The sequence below is a fragment of the Aethalodelphis obliquidens genome, unplaced genomic scaffold (assembly GCF_003676395.1).
Source record: "Aethalodelphis obliquidens isolate GAN/ISIS:26980383/991018 unplaced genomic scaffold, ASM367639v1 scaffold51, whole genome shotgun sequence".
Classification (NCBI taxonomy): Eukaryota; Metazoa; Chordata; class Mammalia; order Artiodactyla; family Delphinidae; genus Aethalodelphis; species Aethalodelphis obliquidens.
Genome location: NW_020837995.1, coordinates 5248521 through 5270254, shown reverse-complemented (window position 1 = coordinate 5270254; position 21734 = coordinate 5248521). Strand labels below are relative to the sequence as shown.

The window sequence follows — 21734 nt, the reverse complement described above, 5'->3', positions numbered from 1 at the left end:
TTGTATTTTCCTCCCTCTTTCTCTCCTGCCTCCCCCCCATCCCCGTCGCCCCCTCCTCCTCCTCTCTCTTCTTCCCTTGGCCTTCTCCCTCTCTCTCGCCTCTATTCCTTCCCCACTTCTCTCCTCTCTCTCTTCTCCCTGCTTCTTTTCCTACCCTCCCTCGGCTCTCCTCGCTCTCTCTCACCTCCTGCGCCCCCCGCCCCTTTGCCGGGTTCTGACAGTACGATGAGCTGCCCCATTACGGCGGGATGGACGGAGTAGGGGTGCCTGCTTCCATGTACGGAGACCCTCACGCGCCGCGGCCGATCCCACCGGTTCACCACCTGAACCACGGGCCGCCGCTCCACGCCACGCAGCACTACGGCGCGCACGCCCCGCACCCCAATGTCATGCCGGCCAGCATGGGATCCGCTGTCAACGACGCCTTGAAGCGGGACAAGGACGCGATCTATGGGTAAACCAACCTCCACCCCCTCCTGACCCAGCGTACTGTGTGAGTGCGAGTGCGAGTGTGTGTGTGTGTGTCTGTCTCTGTGGGGGGGGGGGGATGAGGGGGTGGACGACCAAGTGGGGAGTTATTTCTCCTTAGGGTAGGGGGGTGGAAACCGCTGGCCTTAGGAAAGGACAGGGAAGGGGGCCTGCTCTTCTGCCCCTTGCGTGTAAGTCCTGGGGAAGATTTGGCTTCCTCCACCGCCACGGCCCCGTCACTCCGTACCCCAGAGCCGGGAGTGACTGATTCCTCCGAATCTGGCCAGGGCCTTCTCCCCAAGGACGGGATTCCTGGCCAAAGGACGCAGAGCTGGTCCTTCCAGGCCCCCTAACAGAGGCCCCGACGAAGGAGAAAGTTTCCTGCCGATGAGAAGCAACTTTTTTTTCCTTTTCTGTTTCCTACCGAGAGTCTGGGAGTCACTAAATGCAGTTGGAGCTGGGATCAGGGCTGCTTCTGTCGGCCAGGAAGTCCTAATCACCCTCTTCTTAATTCTCTGTAAATAAAGGGGGCAGACCTTGAAGTGCAGCGGGGTGGAAGGGGCTGCTGCTTGCACAGAGCAGCTCTTGGGGGGAGTAAGGGAGATGGCTGGAAATTATTTTAAATTCTGAGAGAACTCGGGGAGGGATGGGGGTGCACGGCCCCAACGTGTACCACTCGGGCCCTCCCAGCTGAGGGTAGGTGGGGAAGGCTGCGGGATGCCGAGGGGAGGGGACAGTGTCGGTAAACAGCAACTGCGCCTGAAGCCGGAGGCCGCAAGCATCCCGAGGTGTAGCTAAACCGCCCAGAGGAACACAAAGGACAGGCGCACACGCACACTTCCCAGTTTTAACACTCGACTTATTTATTTTCGCCAGCTGGAGAAATGTGGTCTTTGAAAGGAAGCTCTCGGCGTGTACCATTCCTATTATTTTGGTCCCCTCACCCGGGCTTTACTAGAAGTGGAGCAAACAAGTTTATAAGGCAAGGGGGTGGAGATGTTAGACTGAGGAAAATATCACTTCGGGAGTGTGTGTAGGTGAGCCTTGGGCCTCCTCTGGAATGCCCATTAAAACGTGGAGTTAAAGCAATTTTGGATTTCACGGAGTGTTCCTCTCTTGGGAGGTCAGGGCTGGGTCTCAGGGTTTGGTTGGGCGGCCTCTGTCGTGCGGGGAGTGGGTCTGGATCAACACCGGGCTCCGGACTGCCTGAGCCTATTGGCTGTTTTCATTACGTTCGAACCGAGGCTGTTTTTACTTGGCAGGCTAACTGGCCAGGGGCTTCTCCTACCAGATCTGAGGGAGTCCTGAGCTGAGGGAAAGGGCCAGGCCGTTTTTCCTTTCTGTTTCTGGCCCAGGCTCGGCTGGCTGAGGAAGGGTTGTAAAGTATGATGCGTGCCTGTGGTAGAAAGGAAGGAATCCGAACCCTCCAAACTTGTTGATTACAGTTCTTGCTCCTTCCCCTCTGCACCCCGTCTCCGTGTGTGTGTCTCTGCGTGGCGCTGCCCGTTAGGCACCCGTTGTTTCCTCTGTTAGCTCTGGTCTTTGAGAAGTGCGAGCTGGCGACCTGCACTCCCCGGGAACCCGGAGTGGCCGGCGGAGACGTCTGTTCCTCCGACTCCTTCAACGAGGACATCGCGGTCTTCGCCAAGCAGGTCCAACCTTCCTGACCCACTCACCCTCCTGCAGCCCCTCACTCCCCCTCCCCTTTCCTCAGAGCTTTACTTGAAAGAGAAGGAAGAGGCAGGGACACCCGATCTGTTCCTCCGGCCCCAGTCCTCGCTCCCCATCCTTGAGCCTGGAGGCAAATTGGAAGAAGAGATAAATATGGGTGTTTGTTTTTCCCCCCAGCCAGGAATACAGGGGCTCGACCCTCGAATTAAAGTTGACCTGCTCCTAATCTGGGGCTTGGCCTTTTCCCCCGCCTGCAGCTACTTGAACAAGAATTGGGGATAGGGGCTTTGAGGGCCCCGAGAGTGCCCGGGAGGGAAGGAAGCTGGGCGCCTTTCGGGGCTGTCGGCGCCGGCGCGGAGGTGAGGGAGGCTGCGAACCATAGCCCCGCGGATGGCAGGATAAGGGGGTACTTGGACCCAGAGAACGGCCCTGAGTTCTCGGCTACAGCTCAGAGGTTCCAGGTACCCCTAAATGGGGCCAGAACTAGGAGGCCCTGATTCTTTTTCAACCGACCCCATTGACTGAAGGCACTAGTTTGTTTCATGTATTTACCAAAGCCCCTCTCCTCGTCTCCGCCACTGCCCCTCCACCGTCCCCACTCACACACCACGGTTTAGTCGGTGACAGGGTTTCTCTTCTTTTAAATGGAGTGGTAATTCATGCTGACTTTTCCCTGCTTCCTATAGGTTCGCGCCGAAAAGCCACTTTTTTCCTCAAATCCAGAGCTGGACAATTTGGTAAGGCTCACTGTTTCTTGCCTTTCCCCAGCCTGGGCCCCTTTCCTTGCCCAGAAGCACACACTTTTCCCCGGAGCTCCGGGGAGTTCGAGCAGAGCCCTCTTTTGAAGCTCCAGAGCTACGGGGAGGAAGGGAAGAGCTTAGAGCCCCTGCCGGGGAGCTGGGAGTGAGGGGCGGGTTGGACGTCAGGGCGAGCAGAACCCAGGGAGGCAGCGAGCGGGGACGCGGCGCCGAGAGCGAGAGCGAGAGCAGGGGATGCGCCCCAGGTCTCGGCCCCGGGAGTGAGGCGGCGAGAAGTGAGTGATTTCCTCTGTTTGCCGGGGCAGGCGGCCGAGCCCCGGGCAGCTAACCCGAAGGAAGTCACCGCCTGCGCGGCGGAGGGCGGGCCGCGGAGGTGGGCGTGGGGGTGAGGGGCAGGCCAGCGCAGGCCACTTTTAGGTGCGATTCTTTTGCTAATTTGCACGATTTCAATATTAAAAGTACTTAAATCCGCTTTCAAAGGCCCTGCCTCACCATTCTTCTAGAGTATTTCCTTCTTCAGTAAGGACGGATTTCGCAGGGTGTGCTGTTCTAAAAAGCTTTCTCACTCCAAAGAAGCGACTTTTTTCTTCCTTCCTTCCTTCCTTCCTTCCTTCCTTCCTTCCTTCCTTTCTTTCTTCTTCTTCTTCTTCTTCTTTTTTTTTTATTTTGGCCTGAGGTCGAGAGAGGCGACGTTAAAGAGGACTGAGGCGGAGAAAGAAGGCCTATCCCTAGGAAAGCAGTGCTTGTAAATAGCTCAGTAAACGTGAGGGGTAAAGATATTAAATGCTTCGGCATAGGTTGAGTCAGATTCCTACCCCGTAGCCAATGAGGCAGAGATGATCAGTAATCACTTGGTTTTTCTGACGATTTCTTGATGTGTGGGCTTTGCCTGGCCACTTGCCTGGGTCTTCTCCCAGCCCCATTCCCTCACCATCCCCCACGAGAAACCTCCGAGTCACAGGCGTCACAGAGCCTTAACTCCGCACTCTAAACTTTTCTTCCAGATGATACAAGCAATACAAGTACTAAGGTTTCATCTTTTGGAGTTAGAAAAGGTAAGCAGGAAATGACACTCCCCACTTGGATTTGGTCACTTCCCTCTCCTGGTTGAGTTGGGATGTTTTTAAGAAACCTCCAGGCTGAGGGATTGAGAACCTGGAGAGATTCTGAGCAACTTGTTACCATGTACTTCCTCCACATTGCTTCTCGACCCAGGGCCTCAGAGGATGGGTGAATTAGGACAGCCCTGTCTTTTAAAGTAGCCGCCGCCCCCCTTTTCCCCAGGCGTTCAGGATTATTTTGAAATGCAGCAAACCATTTGTGTTACTGGACATTCAGCCTGCTTGCGTCTCTATTAGGCTCAGAGCGTGCATTAGGTGCTGGCAGAGGGAATCATCCTCGCTGGGTTGTCTTTACATTGCTCTGCAGCTCAATCACTTTCCCCTGGAAACATACAAAATTCCTAGCTTATTGAATCGCAAATGCTAATGTTGTTCCCAGTTCCAGCGTTCTAATGTTTTGATGTTATCATCAAATCGGATTTTCCCAGTCTGAACCCAGTTATTTCCAGTCCTGTTTCTGCTCCCTTCATTGTAACTTGTTGCTCAGGGAAGTCTCTGGAGAATAATATCTGCTGCAACAATTGCTCTATTGTTTCCTCGCCTTCAACTATTACACCCATTAATTAGAGTTAGTTTGGAAGACATAGCACTGTTGCTCTTTCCAAAGGTAACCTTGCAACCTGATATTTTTTCCCTTTAAAAATGAAACAAAACCATGACAACAACAACAACAATACAAGCTGAACCCTCCACCTTAACCCTCCTTCTAGGTCCACGAACTGTGTGATAACTTCTGCCACCGGTACATTAGCTGTTTGAAGGGGAAAATGCCCATAGACCTCGTCATTGATGAAAGAGATGGCAGCTCCAAGTCAGATCACGAAGAACTTTCAGGCTCCTCCACAAATCTCGCTGACCATGTAAGTCTGTGAGCCTTTGGCATTCTTTTAAGACCACTGGGCAAAGCATTTTTGAAAAATTTGTTGTAACCTCTAGCTCCACTGACTGAGTTTTCTTTTTAAATAATCTAGTCTCTCTGGGGGTCTTTTTCTCCCTTTCTCACTACTTCTGCCATACCTTTCATCTCCATTTCCCCTTTCTTGGACCCCCTCCTTATTTATGTTGAGAACCTAAAAAACCAGGGAGTCGATAGAGTGATTTGTGCTCTTAATGTGTAAAGTTTCCTGGATTTGGTGACTTGAGTGTCAGCAAATCGTCTGTTTGATATGGTGACCACTGCCTTTTCTGCTTTCTCAACTCTGTAATCATTGCAGCAGGGAGAAAGAGGCAAGAAAGCTAGCTGGACAGGATGGGGGAGAGAGAGGACTGAAGGAAAAGAGAATTGGGGAGCGAGGGCTGATTTCTCAGTCTCTTGCAGAGATGACAATTCTGAGAATTACTGGCAATCTTGCATTGCATTCGAAATAAAAGGAGTGAACACGTTATAGTTTTCTGAGCTTTTGTCGTATAGAAACTTACAGTCAGTATGTGGACTTATTGCCAAGTGCGTGAGGCATCTTCATAATAAAAGGCAGTAACCTTGATAAAACAAATATTAACAATGTATTATAGAAAGCCGAAGGGAATTCTGATTGAGTAACCATAGGTTAGTGGTTGAATTTTAACACAAACAGTTGGTGAATGAGGACGGAGAGTAGAGTAAGGAGGGACTGTGTGTGTCAGGCCAGGAACGGAGATTTCTTTCTATTCTCTCTGTTTTTAATCCTATTTTGGAACCGATCTAGTGAGTCTGATGCAAAAAAAAAAAAAAAAAGCATATGTAGTGAGACTGAAAATTTGAAAAAGAAGCAAAGAGAAGAAAGATTGCAGCTGGTAGGAAAGGCAGGAGTGGCGAGGTTAAAGAGTGGGTGTGAACAGCAGTTTATTTATAGGAACCCAAGCCTGGGGGTGGGGGAGGCGGTGTCTATAGATTATAGTCGATTGAACTCACAACCTAAATGATATAGGCTATAGTCTCCTAACTTGGTGCCTGAAATATTAATTTAACACTCCGTGGAGTTAAATGGGCATCGAGGCTTGAAGGCAGTTTGTATCACCACCATCACCCCCCAGTCCTGGGTGTTAAGAGGAAAGAGTTGAGATGCCTTGAGAATAAGTTTCTCCCCCGCCTTCTCCAAAGGTTTTGAAAACGTACAGTCACAGATTTTGATTATTAGCCTTTGTGCTGTATGGAAAACCATACAGCCTAAGGACAAAAGTTAGAAAGAAAGGAAGGAAGGAGAAAAGAAAGAAAGAAAGAAGAAAAGAAAACCTCAGTCCTGAAGTCCAGTTCTGAGACAGAATAAATACTGTGACGTTGAAAGCTCCCATGCCTACCTCTCCTCTTGTCTTTTCCCGTCATGACGCAGGAAACGTTGGGGAGCTCTTTTGTATATTGAGTGTGTTCTCTGAAATCAAATGGGTGCGACAAGCAGCTATGGAAAGTTTATTTGCTGATATGTGGCTATATGATGTGTGGTTGTGGTCTGCAAGGCATGACACTCTGTTCAAAGTATTTGTTGTTGTTGTCATTTACTTGTTTATTTTCATTGCTTCCTGTTTCTGTATTCATATGCATTTTGCACTGTTGGGGGGAATGGGAAGAAATCTAGTTACATGGTTTTGTAGGATGAGAAGTTCACAGTTGTCTGCAGCCAAAAGCTTTTCTTGTGCCATTTCTAGGGGTCTTGACTACTTTTTCTAAAACAGTTTCTTGGCAATTGTTTTCTCAAGTGGATGTATGAACTAGAGCATGCTGATGTTTACTTGGAAGAGATAAGGTAAACTAGGCTGTCTATAGTATTGGCTGATAGACAATGCCAATTTATGGAACTATTGTAATATTAAATTACACTCAAGAAAGAAGTTGTACCTAGGAAGAGAGTGCTTTAATAATATAACAATCATCATCTTTGAATAAAAGAATCAACTGGAACATTTGTTGCTTCTCTTTGAAGCCCCCAATCAAGTATATATGACAACTGATTTATTCTGAACCCATGAGGTCTTGCCACCTCATTGGGCATCATAATTTAAAACCTTTTATTTCCTAGAGTCTGAACTATAACATTTTTACTTTAGCCCCCTGCTATTTGTTTTGAAAGGGAGCAATAATTTGTTCCACCAGCAAACCGAGTGGGAAAGGGCGAAGTTTGCCATGGACTTGAATTTTTTGCAGGAGGTGAGAGGAAATCTTGGAGAGTTTTTACATTTTTGATATTTCTGTACCATAGGTATATGGAATGTATTCATTCCCAAGCCTTGCCCCTACAAAGTGAATCCTCTTATGTTTCAGCCTCTCCTGCAAGCTTGCCCTCCTCCTTCAACCCCCCAGCCACAAAAAAAGTGAAAATACCTCAGACCCACTACCTGAAAAGTGGTAGAGTGGGACATTTTCAGCATGTAAATGTATATCCAATTTGAATCTCCAGGTTTACTTTTTCATTTGCTTTGATATGCATATTTAATACATGGCCCCAGGCTGGATCTCATTTGGTGCACGCTAGTGCAGGGGTGATGATGAGCCACTTCAGAAGGACCAAGACAGCGTGTTGTTTTCTCTGTTTTATCTGTTGGCCCACTATTCTGATCTACTGGCTTCCTCGTGGTTTTATTTGCACATGAAATGCTGAGAGCATTTCAATTTATTGGCTATGAATAATGACAGCTAAAAAAGAAGTGTAGTTTAATTTGTTGTGTGCCAAGGTTTCTCTTCTGGAGGTGACAGTTTCTGACAGCTGTTTGACACCCCCAAAACACATACACCTCTATCCTTATTAAGTGATATCAAGCTACCTTGTGTGAGTGTGTGTGTGTGTGTGTGTGTGTGTGTGTGTGTGTTTAAGGAAGGAGCGGGCAGGGAGAGAGAGAGTGAAAGAGAGAAAAGAAAGAACAAGTGTGTGATTCTGCGTAGTGGAAAGCAGAGAGAGAAGCGTCAGGAGCAAACTATTAGGTACCAAAAGAGCTTTTGATTTTTTTATTAAAATTTTTTAAAATAGAAATATGTAAAAGTAATTGATATAAATATCTTGAAAGCAAGTATTTTTGGCTGACTTTTAAGAATGAGTTTTACATACTATTGCTTATTAAATAAGGCTGTTGTGTTGCTGATTTCACATTCCATAATTTTATATAAATAATCTGATGTAACATAGATGCATTAAAAGAAGACAGCGCTAATGTCTTACCTTCCATACGTTAAATTCAGTGAAGATACTGAATTTGTTCATTTCTTATTGACACCTACATGATGGGCATACTGATAAAAGGACGTTTGGAATTAAATAGAAAATAAAATTTGCAACACTGGCTACTATTTTGTCATGTTTAGTAGATTCATAGTGAATGCTTGCTAATATTTTTAATATTATAAAGTCTTTTATCTTATACCCTTAGTATAACGTAAGAGTAATTTTTATAGGTAGGAAACATCTATTACAGTATTCTTTGGGATATTAGGGAGAAAAAATATGATGGTGAAAGGAAGTAGAACTCTATTTTCCAGCTGCAGTTCATGTTAAGTTTCCCAGACGTTCAAATTTATTATGTTTAAAATAAACATGTCAAGTAACCAATTCTTGAAAAAAAGTTTCAACTTGAAAACTGTTGTGGCATGATCATGCTTTTCCTAGTCTGTACTATTTCTGAATAATAGGTGATATCCACATTTTCTACTTTACGTAATTTTAGATCGGGTCTTTAGCTCTAGTGCAGACAGATGATGTATTTTATTTGTCTGCACTGTAATATCTTTATACATATAAAGATATTACATATCTTTAGATCATGTTTAGATAAATGAACTATATTTGTTTTTCAAATACGTTCTCTGACCTAAGCTCCATTCACCTGAAGTGCATACGGTAATATTGTTATTCCTAATTAATGTACATAAGGAACTACATTTTATTTATTTTGGATGAATTAAGTATAGGGAAGAAAATACAATTGTATCTACTAACAGTTAATGGCAGGTGCCTGAAAATTGAGTGGCTCTGATAACCTGACTAATAAAAGAAAAATTATTTTAATTTCTACGTTGAAAGCTGTATTTTAAATGAAAATATTCTCTTGTTTTCTTTTGCATCTCTGAATATGTCAAATTTATTTGTCTGTACAGTTTTAAAAAATGGGTTAAGTCAAAGGGAAGAATCCCTAGAACCTTGCTTCTGACAAAATTCAGGCAAGTGTCTGAAAAATCAGCCGGGAGTGGGCAGTGAGGAGACAGATAGGTTTAAGTGATTGGTCTATAGAATACCAAGGGGTAATATTGGGATTTGACTAACATTAATAATATGAATGATTTATTTTATCAGATAGTTTCTTACGTTCTGGTGTAAGATCAGACCTCACGGTGTGTTATCCAAGGTCTTGGGGGACCTGTTCCGGGAAAGTTCTACCTCTGAGTTCTGTCTACCAACTCAAGGAGACCTGGCTGGGGGCATGGGCTTTCTGTCGCTGTTGTGTAGTTTCTGGTGGTTGATGGCTTTTCTGTCAATTTCCCATCAAGAATAATTGTGTTATTGAAATCATGTAGGTTGTGCAGTTGGAGTCTGCTTTCAGAGAAACTGTGATGAGATGAAATTAAACAAAGGTGCAGTTGACAACCACAGACATTCACTATCAGATTAAAACTTTGATATATTAAAAATTCATTTTCCCATTTTTTTTCAGGCTAAACGTCCTATACAGTATCCCAACACAATTCAAAATTATAGGAGACATTTTATAACGTGATAACACACCAACAATAAATTTCTGTCTTCTCTAAAAGTTGCTCCATTAGATGGAGGAGGAATCATTTGCAAAGAGTACCTGCCACTTCCGTGAGAGTTGCCCACATATTAATTCCCAAAGCCTAATAGAGGGTGGAAGTGGGGAGATGAGGGAAAGACCCCGGCTCTATTTACATTTTTAAAGAGTGAGTCCGTGTTCTGAAAGCACACACAGTTCTGAGTTCTTATGTCAACTTTAGAATAACAAAGTTGAAATTCCACCATTTTTTTCGAACTGTACAACTAACGTTTTTAACTTTTATAGGCTTGACTACCTCATGATAGGAGTCTTCCTCTTCTTTTTAAAAATAATTTTTGCACAATGTTAATTAGGAGTAAAACATCTTAAAGTCATAGGAAACCTGTAAGTTACATGAATTATGTGTACTGATACAAGCATATCGTGCCTTTATTGTGTGACTATCTCGAGTCAAACTAGTTTTGCATGCTCCGTTTGCTGATTAAAGTATGTTTATATGTGTTTATTCTTACTTTCTACCTACAAGTACATATTCTGAATTACTTTACAGTATTTTCCAAGTTCGTAGGTTTTTTCTGGCTTGGTGTTATGTATCGTGTTTTAGTTGTGTAGGTTCCAGAAAATCAAATGCTTTAAGTATTTTTTAATAATAGAAATAAGAAGTGGATGTGACCTTAGGGATTATTTTGTCTGACTTCTTAATTTTAAAGAGAGAAAGGAAACAAGTCCCAGGGAAATGAAGTTCATCACCTGAGGTCACATGACAGTTGGAGGTGGCACCCTTGAGTCTTAATTCCAATTTAAGGCTCTTTCTCCTATACCATATCCATTGCATCATCTTTTCATTTGGGGTCTAAGACGAGTTTCAGATTATTTTAGGTAAACTTGTGTGTAATATAGCTTCTTTTTTTACTCCTAGAAGCTTAATACATTTTACTTTCCCATTCGGTTTTGTATTTATTTAGAAATGCTTACACATTTTACTCCACTGTCTTTTTGTAGTGGAAGAACCATGAGCTGTGTGGAATCATTTCAACTATCCCGCCAATTCAATGGGACTTCTTAAGTATTGTCCTATAGGCAGCCCCCCCCCCCCGCCCCGAGAAATACCATAATGGTGTAAAACGTTATAATTTCCACCATATCTGCAACCTCAACAGAAGAGGCACGGGGAGGATTTGCTTTCTATGCCCAGAGACACCTATCCTCTCTATGCTCTTTCCTAGGTTTAGCAAAATTCAATGATGGTGCTAAATCAATTTTTTTTTAACTTTCAAGGGAGAAAACACTGGCAGAATTGTGTTTTCTAGGGAAAGCTGTGTGTAAATGAGAAACAGAGGAGAGCAGCAGAGTGATCTCCTGTGGCCCCGCTACTACAAGCTCTCCCCATCTTGTCTCCTGCTTTTATATTAATTACAACTTGCATTATCAGCTGTGAGTCTGTAACCCAGCAAATAGAAAATACTGCCCCTGGAGACCTAGCTTCTTGTATCTATTTTCCATCTTCTTCTATTGTGCTCCACTCAGTATTCACTGCTTTCCTCCTGCTAACACCGCTCTTTAACGCAATTACATAAGAGCAAGGACAGTACCATATTTGACTCCTAATTATTAAAGCCTCTGGGAATAGAAGCATGTTTCCTTCTTGCCCTCGGATGTCTTCATGATACTTTTGGCTGAAGAACAGGACATATATTGTGGAATGCATCTACCTGACTACTCACCCACACACGTGCCCACAGAAAGCATTTCTCTTTATTTTTCTACGTACGTCATGTGTTTTACATGCTTTCATATGCCACTTTGGTTTCAAGATTCACTAAACTTCTGCATATAATTTGGCAGAAAGCCAGGCAGTTATTCTTGAAAGATGTAAACTTGGAAACTATCTAGGGAGGGAGAAGAAGAAAGGAGTTGTGATACAAACAAATATTTCAGTCTGAGAACAAACGAGTGTTGTGGGTAAAGGACTATATTGTATCTATCCATGTTGCTTCTAAAGTTTTTTTATGGAGGAGGTAGCAGTTTTTTATTGGCCAGATTATCAATATGTGTCTTTGATCAAGTCACCAGGGTGTAGCTGAATACAGAAAACTTTGGGGTAATTCTTCAACTTGAAACCTCAAAGGCATTCAGCTGTTTTTCTTACTTTCAAGTTAGATGAATATCCTGGTACTAGCTTGTGTCAGTCTCTCAACCTAGATCATAAACCTTGAGACACTCTATGGAAATAAACATCTTGTGACACTTTTGTAGGACAGCGTCTTTGAGGATATGAGGGAGATAAGGCGGAAGAGACGGGGGCATGGTGGGTTAGATAGTGAACTTGAGCAAATTTCAGGACTGGGCTGAAAACCCAAGACCCAACTCGTTTGGAGGAACCGGCTGCTCTAGAAGTAATATTTGCTTACGTGGCCTATTTCTCCACCTCCTCCAGAAAACCAGGGAAGGAAATCAACTGAATTATAAACTAGTGAGGCCTGACTTTAAAACTCAGTACAGGTTTGACTGATGGGGACAGACCAGTGCTTTCCATTGCAGGAAGTCCTTCTGAGTGATCCCTTAAAATCATTCTAGCACCCAAACAGAAAAACTCGCTGTACCTTCATGTGAACGATTACATAATAGCTATTAGATGACATTTGCCTTAAAACATAGTTGAGGTGTTAGTGGTTAATTAGTGTAATTTTCATGAGGGGTAAGGAGCTTTTATAGCAGCCAGCTTAATAAAAAGCCTGCAGTGCATAAAATTTACATCACTTGCTGTGTGCACTGAAAAGTTTAGCTTAGGTGACTGTGTTGCCTTTTCTAAAAGAAGGTTCTAGCCAGTGTTGTTGCAGGACTAAACTCACACCATGCTATTCTTTGTTTGTTTGTTTCTTCCTTCATTCCTTCCTTCCTTTCTTTCTTTCCTTCTTTCTTTCTTTCTTTCTTTTCTTCTAGCTCTTTATCTGATTACCATCGGCAAACAGCTGACGCGAAGAGGTTGCAAATCTTGAAGAGTCCCCGTATTCTGTTTGCTTTTAGCTTGAAACTATTGGAGGGGTTTTTAATTTAGATAAAAAGAGACATCACAGGCACAACTTTGTCTTCATACAGGCAGCAGAGAATCTTGGTTTTCATTTTATTCTGCTCGACTTTGTTCCCTAATCTACTTTCGAAAACGTATCTTTACTTTAGAGATCTATACCTGTGCCATATTCACAGTCACAAAATTTCTGCTTAAGGTTTTGCCTCTGAATCAATGGTTTGCATGATAGCAGTGTAGCAGCATTATTTGATAGAGGTGTCATTAATCTCTAGAGCTTTGGGTCATTTCACCATCTATCAAAAATGCTAAATATTAATTTACAGTGGTTTGAAGCAGGTCTGTAGAGGCAAACATGTTTTTTGTTGTTCTTCTTCCAAATGAGACTCGCTCCCTATTTTGTCTCACCATGGTTTCTTGATTTCATTTTGGTGAAGTTTTATGTTCTATTTGTACATTATAGGGTTGAGGTTGAGAAAAATGATAGACTGATTTTTTTCTGGATAAACTATATATGATGACAACACGGCAAGGTTGTTTTCAGATGGTCAAGATGTTAACATGTTGCCTACAGGCATGTGAGTCTGAGTCCTTAGTCACCAATTCTTGTAAGAAGAAATAGTGTACTTTGAGAGACTGATGGGGCTTTTAGATTATTTTGCCCCCAAAGTATTGCCCCGCACCCCAGAACAAATTTGCTTGCTAGTAGCTCTGTGTGCTTAGTTAAAGTCATTGCATACAGGTGACAAGTGTACAGCTCTGTCCTTAAGGCTGGTCTGTTTCATGTGCTGTTCCTACTCTCCATTTCTGCCAGAGGAAATTCCATCTCTTGCCTGCCTTCATGTGGTGCTGATAAAGTCCTTCCTGTACATTAGAATTCCTGTTTTCCTTTAAGCGACAGCAGGGTATTGGGAATGATCAGGAAAGGGGAGGAGGAACAGGAGAAGAATACACTCAGCAAAGTAGCGTGAGCTATAACTCCCGGCTTACCTTACGTGTCCCTTAAAACAAGCAGTTCTTCCAGGAAAAAGCACTGCTCTGTGACTTTAAGCCTTCCATGCAGCTCAAAAGGAAGTCCTTTCCATCTTATTAGATGGGTTACAGTTCATAGTTGTTTCATTTTCTGATTGTTGTTTGTGCAAATTAAAGCAGAAGGTATTGATTCAGTGATTAATATTATTGTCTCTGTTGGTTGTATAATAAGTTGACGATAATTTTGAGAGTCAGTAGGGCAGTGTATTTGATGTGAAGGGCTGTCCCATACATTCTACAGTCTGTGAATTTTTTAAGGGAGTCATAGAGTTTTGTAGATGTTAATGTTCTGAAGTATTTGGTATCCAAGAGCACTGGGACCTATTTCTTGGAAGAGTGTGCCCTAATTAAGATAGCAGGCTTTTAGAGTTTTAAGGAGGTTTTCTTTTCCTAACTTTAAAAATTCACTTTATTGAGGTATAATTTGTATAATAAAATGCATCTGGTGTATAAGCATCTATTTCAGTTGGTTTTAGCAAATGTGTACACTGATGTAACCATCACTTCATCATGATTTTAGAGCATCTTTTCTTTCTTTTGGTACCTATTGCTGAAAAGACAACATACTGTGACATGGCATCTATATGTGCCTAATTCCCCAAATACTAATATGTACGTATTTTTTGTCTCTCTCTGCACCTTTCCTCTTGATTCCTCATTTATGGCTGAAATGGTAACTGTGGGAAAATTCCTTGGCCTCCTGACATCAGAATCCTGCATCTTGGCGAGACCACGATGATGCAACTTCCACCCACTCAGCAGGCACCCCAGGGCCCTCCAGTGGGGGCCATGCATCCCAGAGTGGAGACAACAGCAGTGAACAAGGTAAAAGGTCAAGCATTCTCCCTGTGCAAAGTGGGCATGACTAAAATAACTTCAGTATTTTATGATATTGGTACATCTGCCTCCCTGTAAACAGGAGAGTGGCAGGTTAGGGAGTGTCATCAGCTGCTATTTAGGGAGACAGTATTTCCTTTCCTTAACTTACATTACTTACAAAAAAAAAAAGGCCAAAGTGAGATGTCTAATCTTTAAGCAGGCATTACAATAACAATCGATTAGTTCTGCCAATTCTTTTACAAATTTGGTTATCTGCACTTTACTCCTGTGTGTAAGTAAATAGAATGACAGACCTACTTTGCTGCTATGATGCAGTAGTTGGAATTATACTATAAATGGGATATTTTATTCGTAACATCAACTATGAGGGTTTTCTATAATCAGGCAATGTTGCCTCTAAAGCACACATGATGCAAAAATCTGTTCTTTTTAGCCCCAAAGTACTGTGTGAATTTTATATGGAATCGTGTTTTGGGAAGGTGGATTTTGAAATTCTTAGATTATTTGTCCCCATTTCCATTCAGCTGACGTGGTGACTTTTGTCAACAAATCCTAAAAATTAGAATAATCAGAAGGCAAGGGGGACGTCAACTACAGGTGACAAGGAAGCCTAGAGTAATTTAGAATAAATTTGACCATTGAAGACTCACCTATCACACAGAGAGCAATTATATATTGGTAGGGATGACTCTTCTGTGGCTAAAATAATAATTTAAAAGAAGATGCATTATTGAATGTGGGCCAGGAAAGTGTATAGATTTTACTTTTTAATATTTTACATTAGATGGTGTCTGATCTCCTAGGTCTATTTCATCTCTATTATGACTGTGTTTATGGCCACAATATTCAAGCATTAGACAGTCTTCCAAGTGGAGGACAGTTTTAACAGCTTGAGCTGTAGTCATATATGCCATTTAGAAAAGGGTGGTTGATGTAGGGTGAGGGCCTTTACTACTCCAAGTTCCTGGCCATGGATTTTGGATTCCTAGTATTCTAGAAGAGTCTAGAAAAGTGTCCCTTCTAGGATGCCATTAACTTATGAATGGGTCCAACTTAGAATCTAGGTTTAACAAGTTGCAGCTAACACAGAAATGAATACTGTCAGATGGTAAATTGTGGAAGAACTTGTGAACTGTATCTGTTTAGGCTTTCTATACCGTTTTTATTAGACCACTTAGACAGTATGTAAGAAAACTAAACTATAAGGCATTCTGAAGATGAAATGTATATACATTCAGTAGATCTGCAACGCAGTGGCTTCACTGTGTTTCCATGTCATGGAGAAGGACTTCTTGGTGTGGTTAAATCTGAAAAGCTTTCTAAGACTCCGCCCTTCCCCTCCACCCCAAATTACTGTGCCACAAAGGAGGGAATGTATTTATTAATAAAAGCAAATTACCCTAAACATGGTACGAGAGAGGGGGAAAGGAGAAGCAGACTTAATGGTCTAATGAGGCTATCTTCCAAAGACTGTTGTGTGTGAGGCTCGCTTTGACCTTTCACTTTGCTCAGGAGCCTGGCGCTTCATTTTTCACATTCTTGCAATTACGTTAACGCTTCAAGCATTTCTGACTCAAAGTCAGCTAGCAACACCAGGCATAACTCGACACTGTGAGTTTTTCTCCTCTCTGTAGATTCATTAACAGGTCACCAAGGTCCCAACTGAAATTTAAAACTGACTGGTTCAGTTGGCTTGGTTGAGTTATGGCCAGCAAGGTAGCAGGAGAGGACCAGAGAGAAGGGAAGGCAGAGAAGGACGACCCTGAGGTTTGGGGCACAGGACGGCTGCGGCCATGGCCAGGGCATAGAGTTTTATCATTTTGGTTAGTTTTGCTGGCTTATTATTTTTGCTTTTGTTTTTGGTCGGGAAAGAGAAAAACTCTGAGACCAATACACTGGGTAAAAACCATAACACACAAACCTCTGTGTTGTGGGTAGCTGCACCCACTGATGCCATGTTGAAGGATTTGATCTCTGTAGGATTTTGTTCCTTTAATCATATCTCCGTGGGATTAAAGAATGGACATGGTAGCTTATGTATTTTGAGTACGAGGAAGTCAGTCATTTTACTGTATTAAAGTGTGAGGGACAAAAAAAGTTATGATCCCTAGAAAATGAAGACTCTCTTGGCATGGAGAATTTCCTACCTGGCTGACCACATCAGTGACTCCAAAACACATGTTGAAGGGTATTCTATATATGTTTTCAAGGTATTTTGTCCCACCAAATTGTCCAGAGTAGCTTTCTGTGGGAAAGATTAATTATCTGCTTCAGGGCAAAGTCAACAGAGATATTGACTGAAATCACATATGCTTATCCTAGGTTAAATCTTAGGGTCGATGTATAATGGAAAACCTACGAAGGAAATTTATGTTCTTCGTATTAAATATATTAAAGTGTTTCATTGGAAATCAAGCATTTTAGTTTAGAAAAGAGTTTTCTTGCTTATTCAGAATTTATTAGCACAACAGGCATATGGAAAACTGTAAAATGATTCAGTTTCAAAACAAATTATGATAAACAGAAAAAATAGGGATGAATTGTACTAAAGACAATGTTTTCATACACATTTTAAATTAAACTTTAATAGCCATATGCTGTAAAACAATATATGCATTTATGTTGCTTTATAATTTGGGGAATATTTCTACTAAAATGAGTCATACACATCTTTACTTTGGAACTTAAAAATATCTCATTATTTTATGACTTGATAGGGAAAGAGCTACAGTTACACAGGTGAAAGGTCATCTTTTCCTTCTCCGTGTTTGTGCAGCAAACCAAAAGGAGGGGGAAAAATCAAATTTTAAAAATATTCTAAGAAACAAACTTGATAAAATGTGAAACCTGACCTTACTATCTCTTCCACACAGCACATGCCTAGCAGTAAACTACATAAATAGGAACCAGACTAATTCACTCTGATTTCTTTGGCTAAAAGCAGCTAAAGGAAGGGAGTTTATCTTGTTAGTCACATGAAAATGAAGAAAAAAGTCTGGTTTTTCAGGGATAAAATTAGGGTGCAGACTGGGACTCTGGGGAAGTAACTGGCCCTCTTTGTGTCTGGCTTCCCATCAGTAAAATTGGGCTTGATAATAAGGCTTGGGGTCCCTAATTCTGTACCTGATGAGTCAAAAGCTGCTTTGTATTTCATTGTGGGTTTTGCCAGAGTAAAGACTAGGAAGCAGCCCCCTTGTTCACAGAGCACTTCGAGAGCCTTAGATGAAAGGCACAATATATGTACAAAGTATTATTATTATTGATGGGTTTGTGTAACTCCCATTAACGCTGATGGGAGTTACGGCATGTGAATTGGCAAGAGAATAGACCTCTCAGTGTTTAGAGCACATGAAATTTACATTTTTTCCAGTGCTGTAATTGAGATGTTGACAAATTGGAGGATATTGATGAGCCTTTGTTTTAAGTATTTCGTGCCAAGTTTGTTTTATTTTTTCCCGGTTTGAACAATGGTGTGGGTTCAGCAGCAGTGAATAAAAAGGGTAGAGTAAAGATAACTTTGTATTTCAATATTTTGATGTGCCAGTATGAAATAAATTGTCTTAGGCAAATGGAATATGCTGTTTTAATCATTAGCTAGGCATGAAAGAAAAATTGATGTTGACATCTTTGCTGTAAAATTGTTGTAATGGGGCCTTCCTTACAATTCATTTTTGTAAAATTCATTTTGTACATTCTGCAGCAATTGAACAATCCCTGCACTGTGAATAGGCAGGATTCCCAGAAATACCGAGACAGTTGGCCCAGTAACTGCTGAGCTCACACTGCACACCACACGCACGTTAACCATACTGTTGCCAGACCCAGTTTAACCTAAATCCATTAGCATTCGAGCATCTATACGTCTCTCATCTTTCAGGACACAGGGCTGTACAAGCCAGCATAGTTCTCCTCAACTCTGCCACCTACCAAACTTCTCTGTTGATGTCTCTTTCTATCATCCAGGCAATGAGACTAGAATTCCATAGCTAGATATTTATTTATTACACAGCTCTTCAGAAATCATGGTGTTGAAATCTAAAAATACCCACCGTAGACTTAGTGTGTTTATAGGTAAGCAAGAGTCTAAGATAGGATTACACTGTTGAGTTATTATATAATGCATGAAATAGTATCTTCTCCACCAAAATATTCCAGTTCTATATTTAAAGGAGGAGAGGGAAAAAACCTCAAACCCACTTACATGGGTCCTGAATATGTTCTACTGGGATTTCTTATTCAGTCTAGGAAAACTCTGTCAATGGAATGTTTTCATAGTGGCGGCAATCTCTTTAAAATAACCCTAAATACAATATGACAGATGCCATCTGGCATAATCTTTTGCTAGTTGCTTTTAACTTTTATTTTTCCTAGAACTAAGTTCATCCAAAACTGGTCACTTACTGCTATGATAAATATGGTGACATTTCTTTTCCTTCCTGTCCTCCTAATTGTATCAGAAGATTCACTGAGAATGTAACTGAGAATCGAACATTGCCACAGAAGAAGCTGTTGTATTATAGAATATTTATGTTGCATTTTCATTCTCTTTTGGCTCCCCAAATAAAGTAAAAAAGAATACTATCCTTTAATCATCAGCAAACATGCAAATAATTTCTGTTGATTTTCTTAGGACTTTTTAGAATAGCAACCGTTAGAAATAAAATTAAACTCTTCTAATAAATAAATGCTCTAGGAGCATGTAATGGTGCCCATAAATACTTAAAGCTTTCTATAATTGCTGTTAATTTTGAGTAATTTCTTCCTATATGTATCAATTTACTTGAAAAACCTGGAGTTGGGATTTCTAGATTTTTTTTTAACTTAGTCATGTAAAGGGATGTCTCCTGATGCCAGTTAGAGTTTAATTTAGAGTAGTAATTAAACTTGAATACTGCCTCATAAACAAAAGATAAACAATAAACCAGCCACGTTCCCTGCTGTTTCATAGCTTTCTTTCCCAGATGTTTTAGCCTGATAATTTTTACACAGTGAACTACCGAACATGGAGTTGTGGACAGAGGTTGAGAAAGAGTTTTCTTTTTTGTTTTTTTTGGTTTGGTAATCTTTTTTTTCCCTCCAAAAGTCAAAATGCAGAGGATTTTCCACTATTTAGATTTTTTAAAAATTCTGATAAATACTTAATGCAGATGTGCTTTAAAAATAACTCTAGTTTGTTTCCTTAGGTGTGTTCTCTTTTTTTCCTTTACAATGAATCTTGTCATGAATGTCTTTTACACTTAGTAATGTAAAGAAGAACATATTTTTGCTTAAGTAAAATCTTGATAGCAAGTCAGAGAAAGGAAAGGTTGACAATGGAAAATTTTTTTCCCCCTTTTCCTCCACTTTTCATCCCTATTCATCCCCCGCCCCCCCCATGACCAGTGTCACTTTGTGTCTGTACTCTTCCTTGGGCTACAAGGGTTCTCTGTCCAGTTCTGGACCAGTCCACTGTCAGCCATGATCTTTCTAATTGTCAGGTACTAGTCGGTGTTCAATGCAGAAGCCATGTTATTTTCACTGGGTGGGGTAATTACTGAAAGCTGAGAATAGCTGCACTAAAGACAGAGGGATACTTTCATGATCCCATTAGCATAAGAGTGGGTAAATTATTCATGCCAAGTGAGGATTCTATGGGGAAAAGTATAGTTAATGCACATAGTTTTTAAATGTATCCCTTTCTGCTCTGAGACTAAATTCTTGTTGGAATCTGTTCTCAGACATTTACGGGAAAGCTCTGGTGGCGTGTTAGATGCAGTTCATCTCTTTCTGTTTGCAGCACTCTCAATAGAGACCATCTGGCAAAGATCCAAAAGGTGATTAAACAAAATGATCAGCTCTTGTTGCTGTGTTACATGTCCAATACTCCGGATTAAAAAACATGACCCACGACAGTCAAGCTAACGTCATGCCGTTTCCCCTTCCCCCTCCCCTTTCCGTGTAAGAATTCAGATGGTCCACAAATGTGTGTGCCATCTTTGTGTCCTTATGGCCCATAATCATGAACAGGTTGTGCAAATGGCTCTTTCTGTAGCACTGTCTGTTCCAGCAGCATAGAAGCATTTCATATTAATTGGGTCAGTCTAATATTCATATTGACATGGGGAAAAATTACTAAAATTTATTCTTATAACAGACAATGAATATGTGTGCTTTCTGCCATGAGGGAAGTGAAATCTGACAACTGGCTTGTGCAACTGATTAATTTTTCTTGAAACTGGAGAAAATCAGAGCATGAGAAACTGTCATTCTCTGAAAACAGTGCACAACCCTTTGTAACTAAACAAAATGGATTGGGTGGGGGGCTTTCTGGGAGCTTGTGGAAATGAGCTCTGGTTTTAACGCTACAATCAGGGATGAATTTACAGTGCCATTCAGAGGCATCCTCCCTCCCCATAAACAAGCTGATAATCACAGGGAAGCTGACTTCCAATTAGCTTTTCCTTCCCTTACACGGATCAGGGTGTTTATATGTCCTCCTTAAGCTTTAATATGTCACTCCTGAGTTGGTACATCTCATGTCATGTTCAAAAGTTTGGAAATAAAATGTTTTATTATGAGGAAATCCTGCTGATAAGCAAGGTAATTTTCAACCAATCATTTCACGATTGAGTTAAGGTAAAAATGCCAAGATCTGTGACTAGCGGACAGATGTATCTTATCTTTGGGGGTTTGCACCAAATGCCAAGTAGAAATATAAATTGAACAAACCCCAGGCATTGTGAGGAAGTGATTGAAGAAATATTGAGATGAAATCTTGGAATGAACTCTGTATGTATTTTTATAACAATGCAGTGAATTGCTTACATGTCACGTTTGCATAAACCTGAACTCTGATTTTATTAAGGGGCAGTTTCATGTAGGTTAGTTAAGGCATTCAGAACATGAGACCATTACTAGGTTAATCAGAGATTATGCCTGACTGTTTAATATTGTGGAAATTGTGGATATTATAGGATGAATTTGAGTGCACATGTCCAGAAAAGATAAAGAATAAAGCAGAAAGAAAAAAATTCTTTAGAACCACTTTAAAACATCCTCAGACCTGTCAGCTCCCCTTTCTAAGGGAGGGTAAGGCAGTGGGTTAGAAATATAGCCGGGCACAGTACTCAGGGAGGGGAAGTG

The 21734-nt window shown here is 41.6% G+C and overlaps 1 protein-coding gene across 9 annotated transcripts in view; it reads left to right on the top strand.

Moving 5' to 3' along the window:
* Positions 1–21734, top strand: part of MEIS2 (Meis homeobox 2) — a 201575-nt gene that overhangs the window by 2183 nt on the left and 177658 nt on the right. For 7 of the 9 annotated variants that reach the window (XM_027083833.1, XM_027083836.1, XM_027083831.1 and 4 more), the window contains exons 2-7: positions 222–454; positions 1979–2120; positions 2826–2876; positions 3902–3952; positions 4729–4878; positions 14483–14597. In XM_027083833.1, the coding sequence (XP_026939634.1) occupies positions 222–454; positions 1979–2120; positions 2826–2876; positions 3902–3952; positions 4729–4878; positions 14483–14597 (742 nt within the window). Of the gene's footprint in view, positions 1–221; positions 455–1978; positions 2121–2825; positions 2877–3901; positions 3953–4728; positions 4879–14482; positions 14598–21734 lie in introns of those variants that run through there. The other 2 variants (XM_027083840.1, XM_027083839.1) reach the window with 2 other exon arrangements.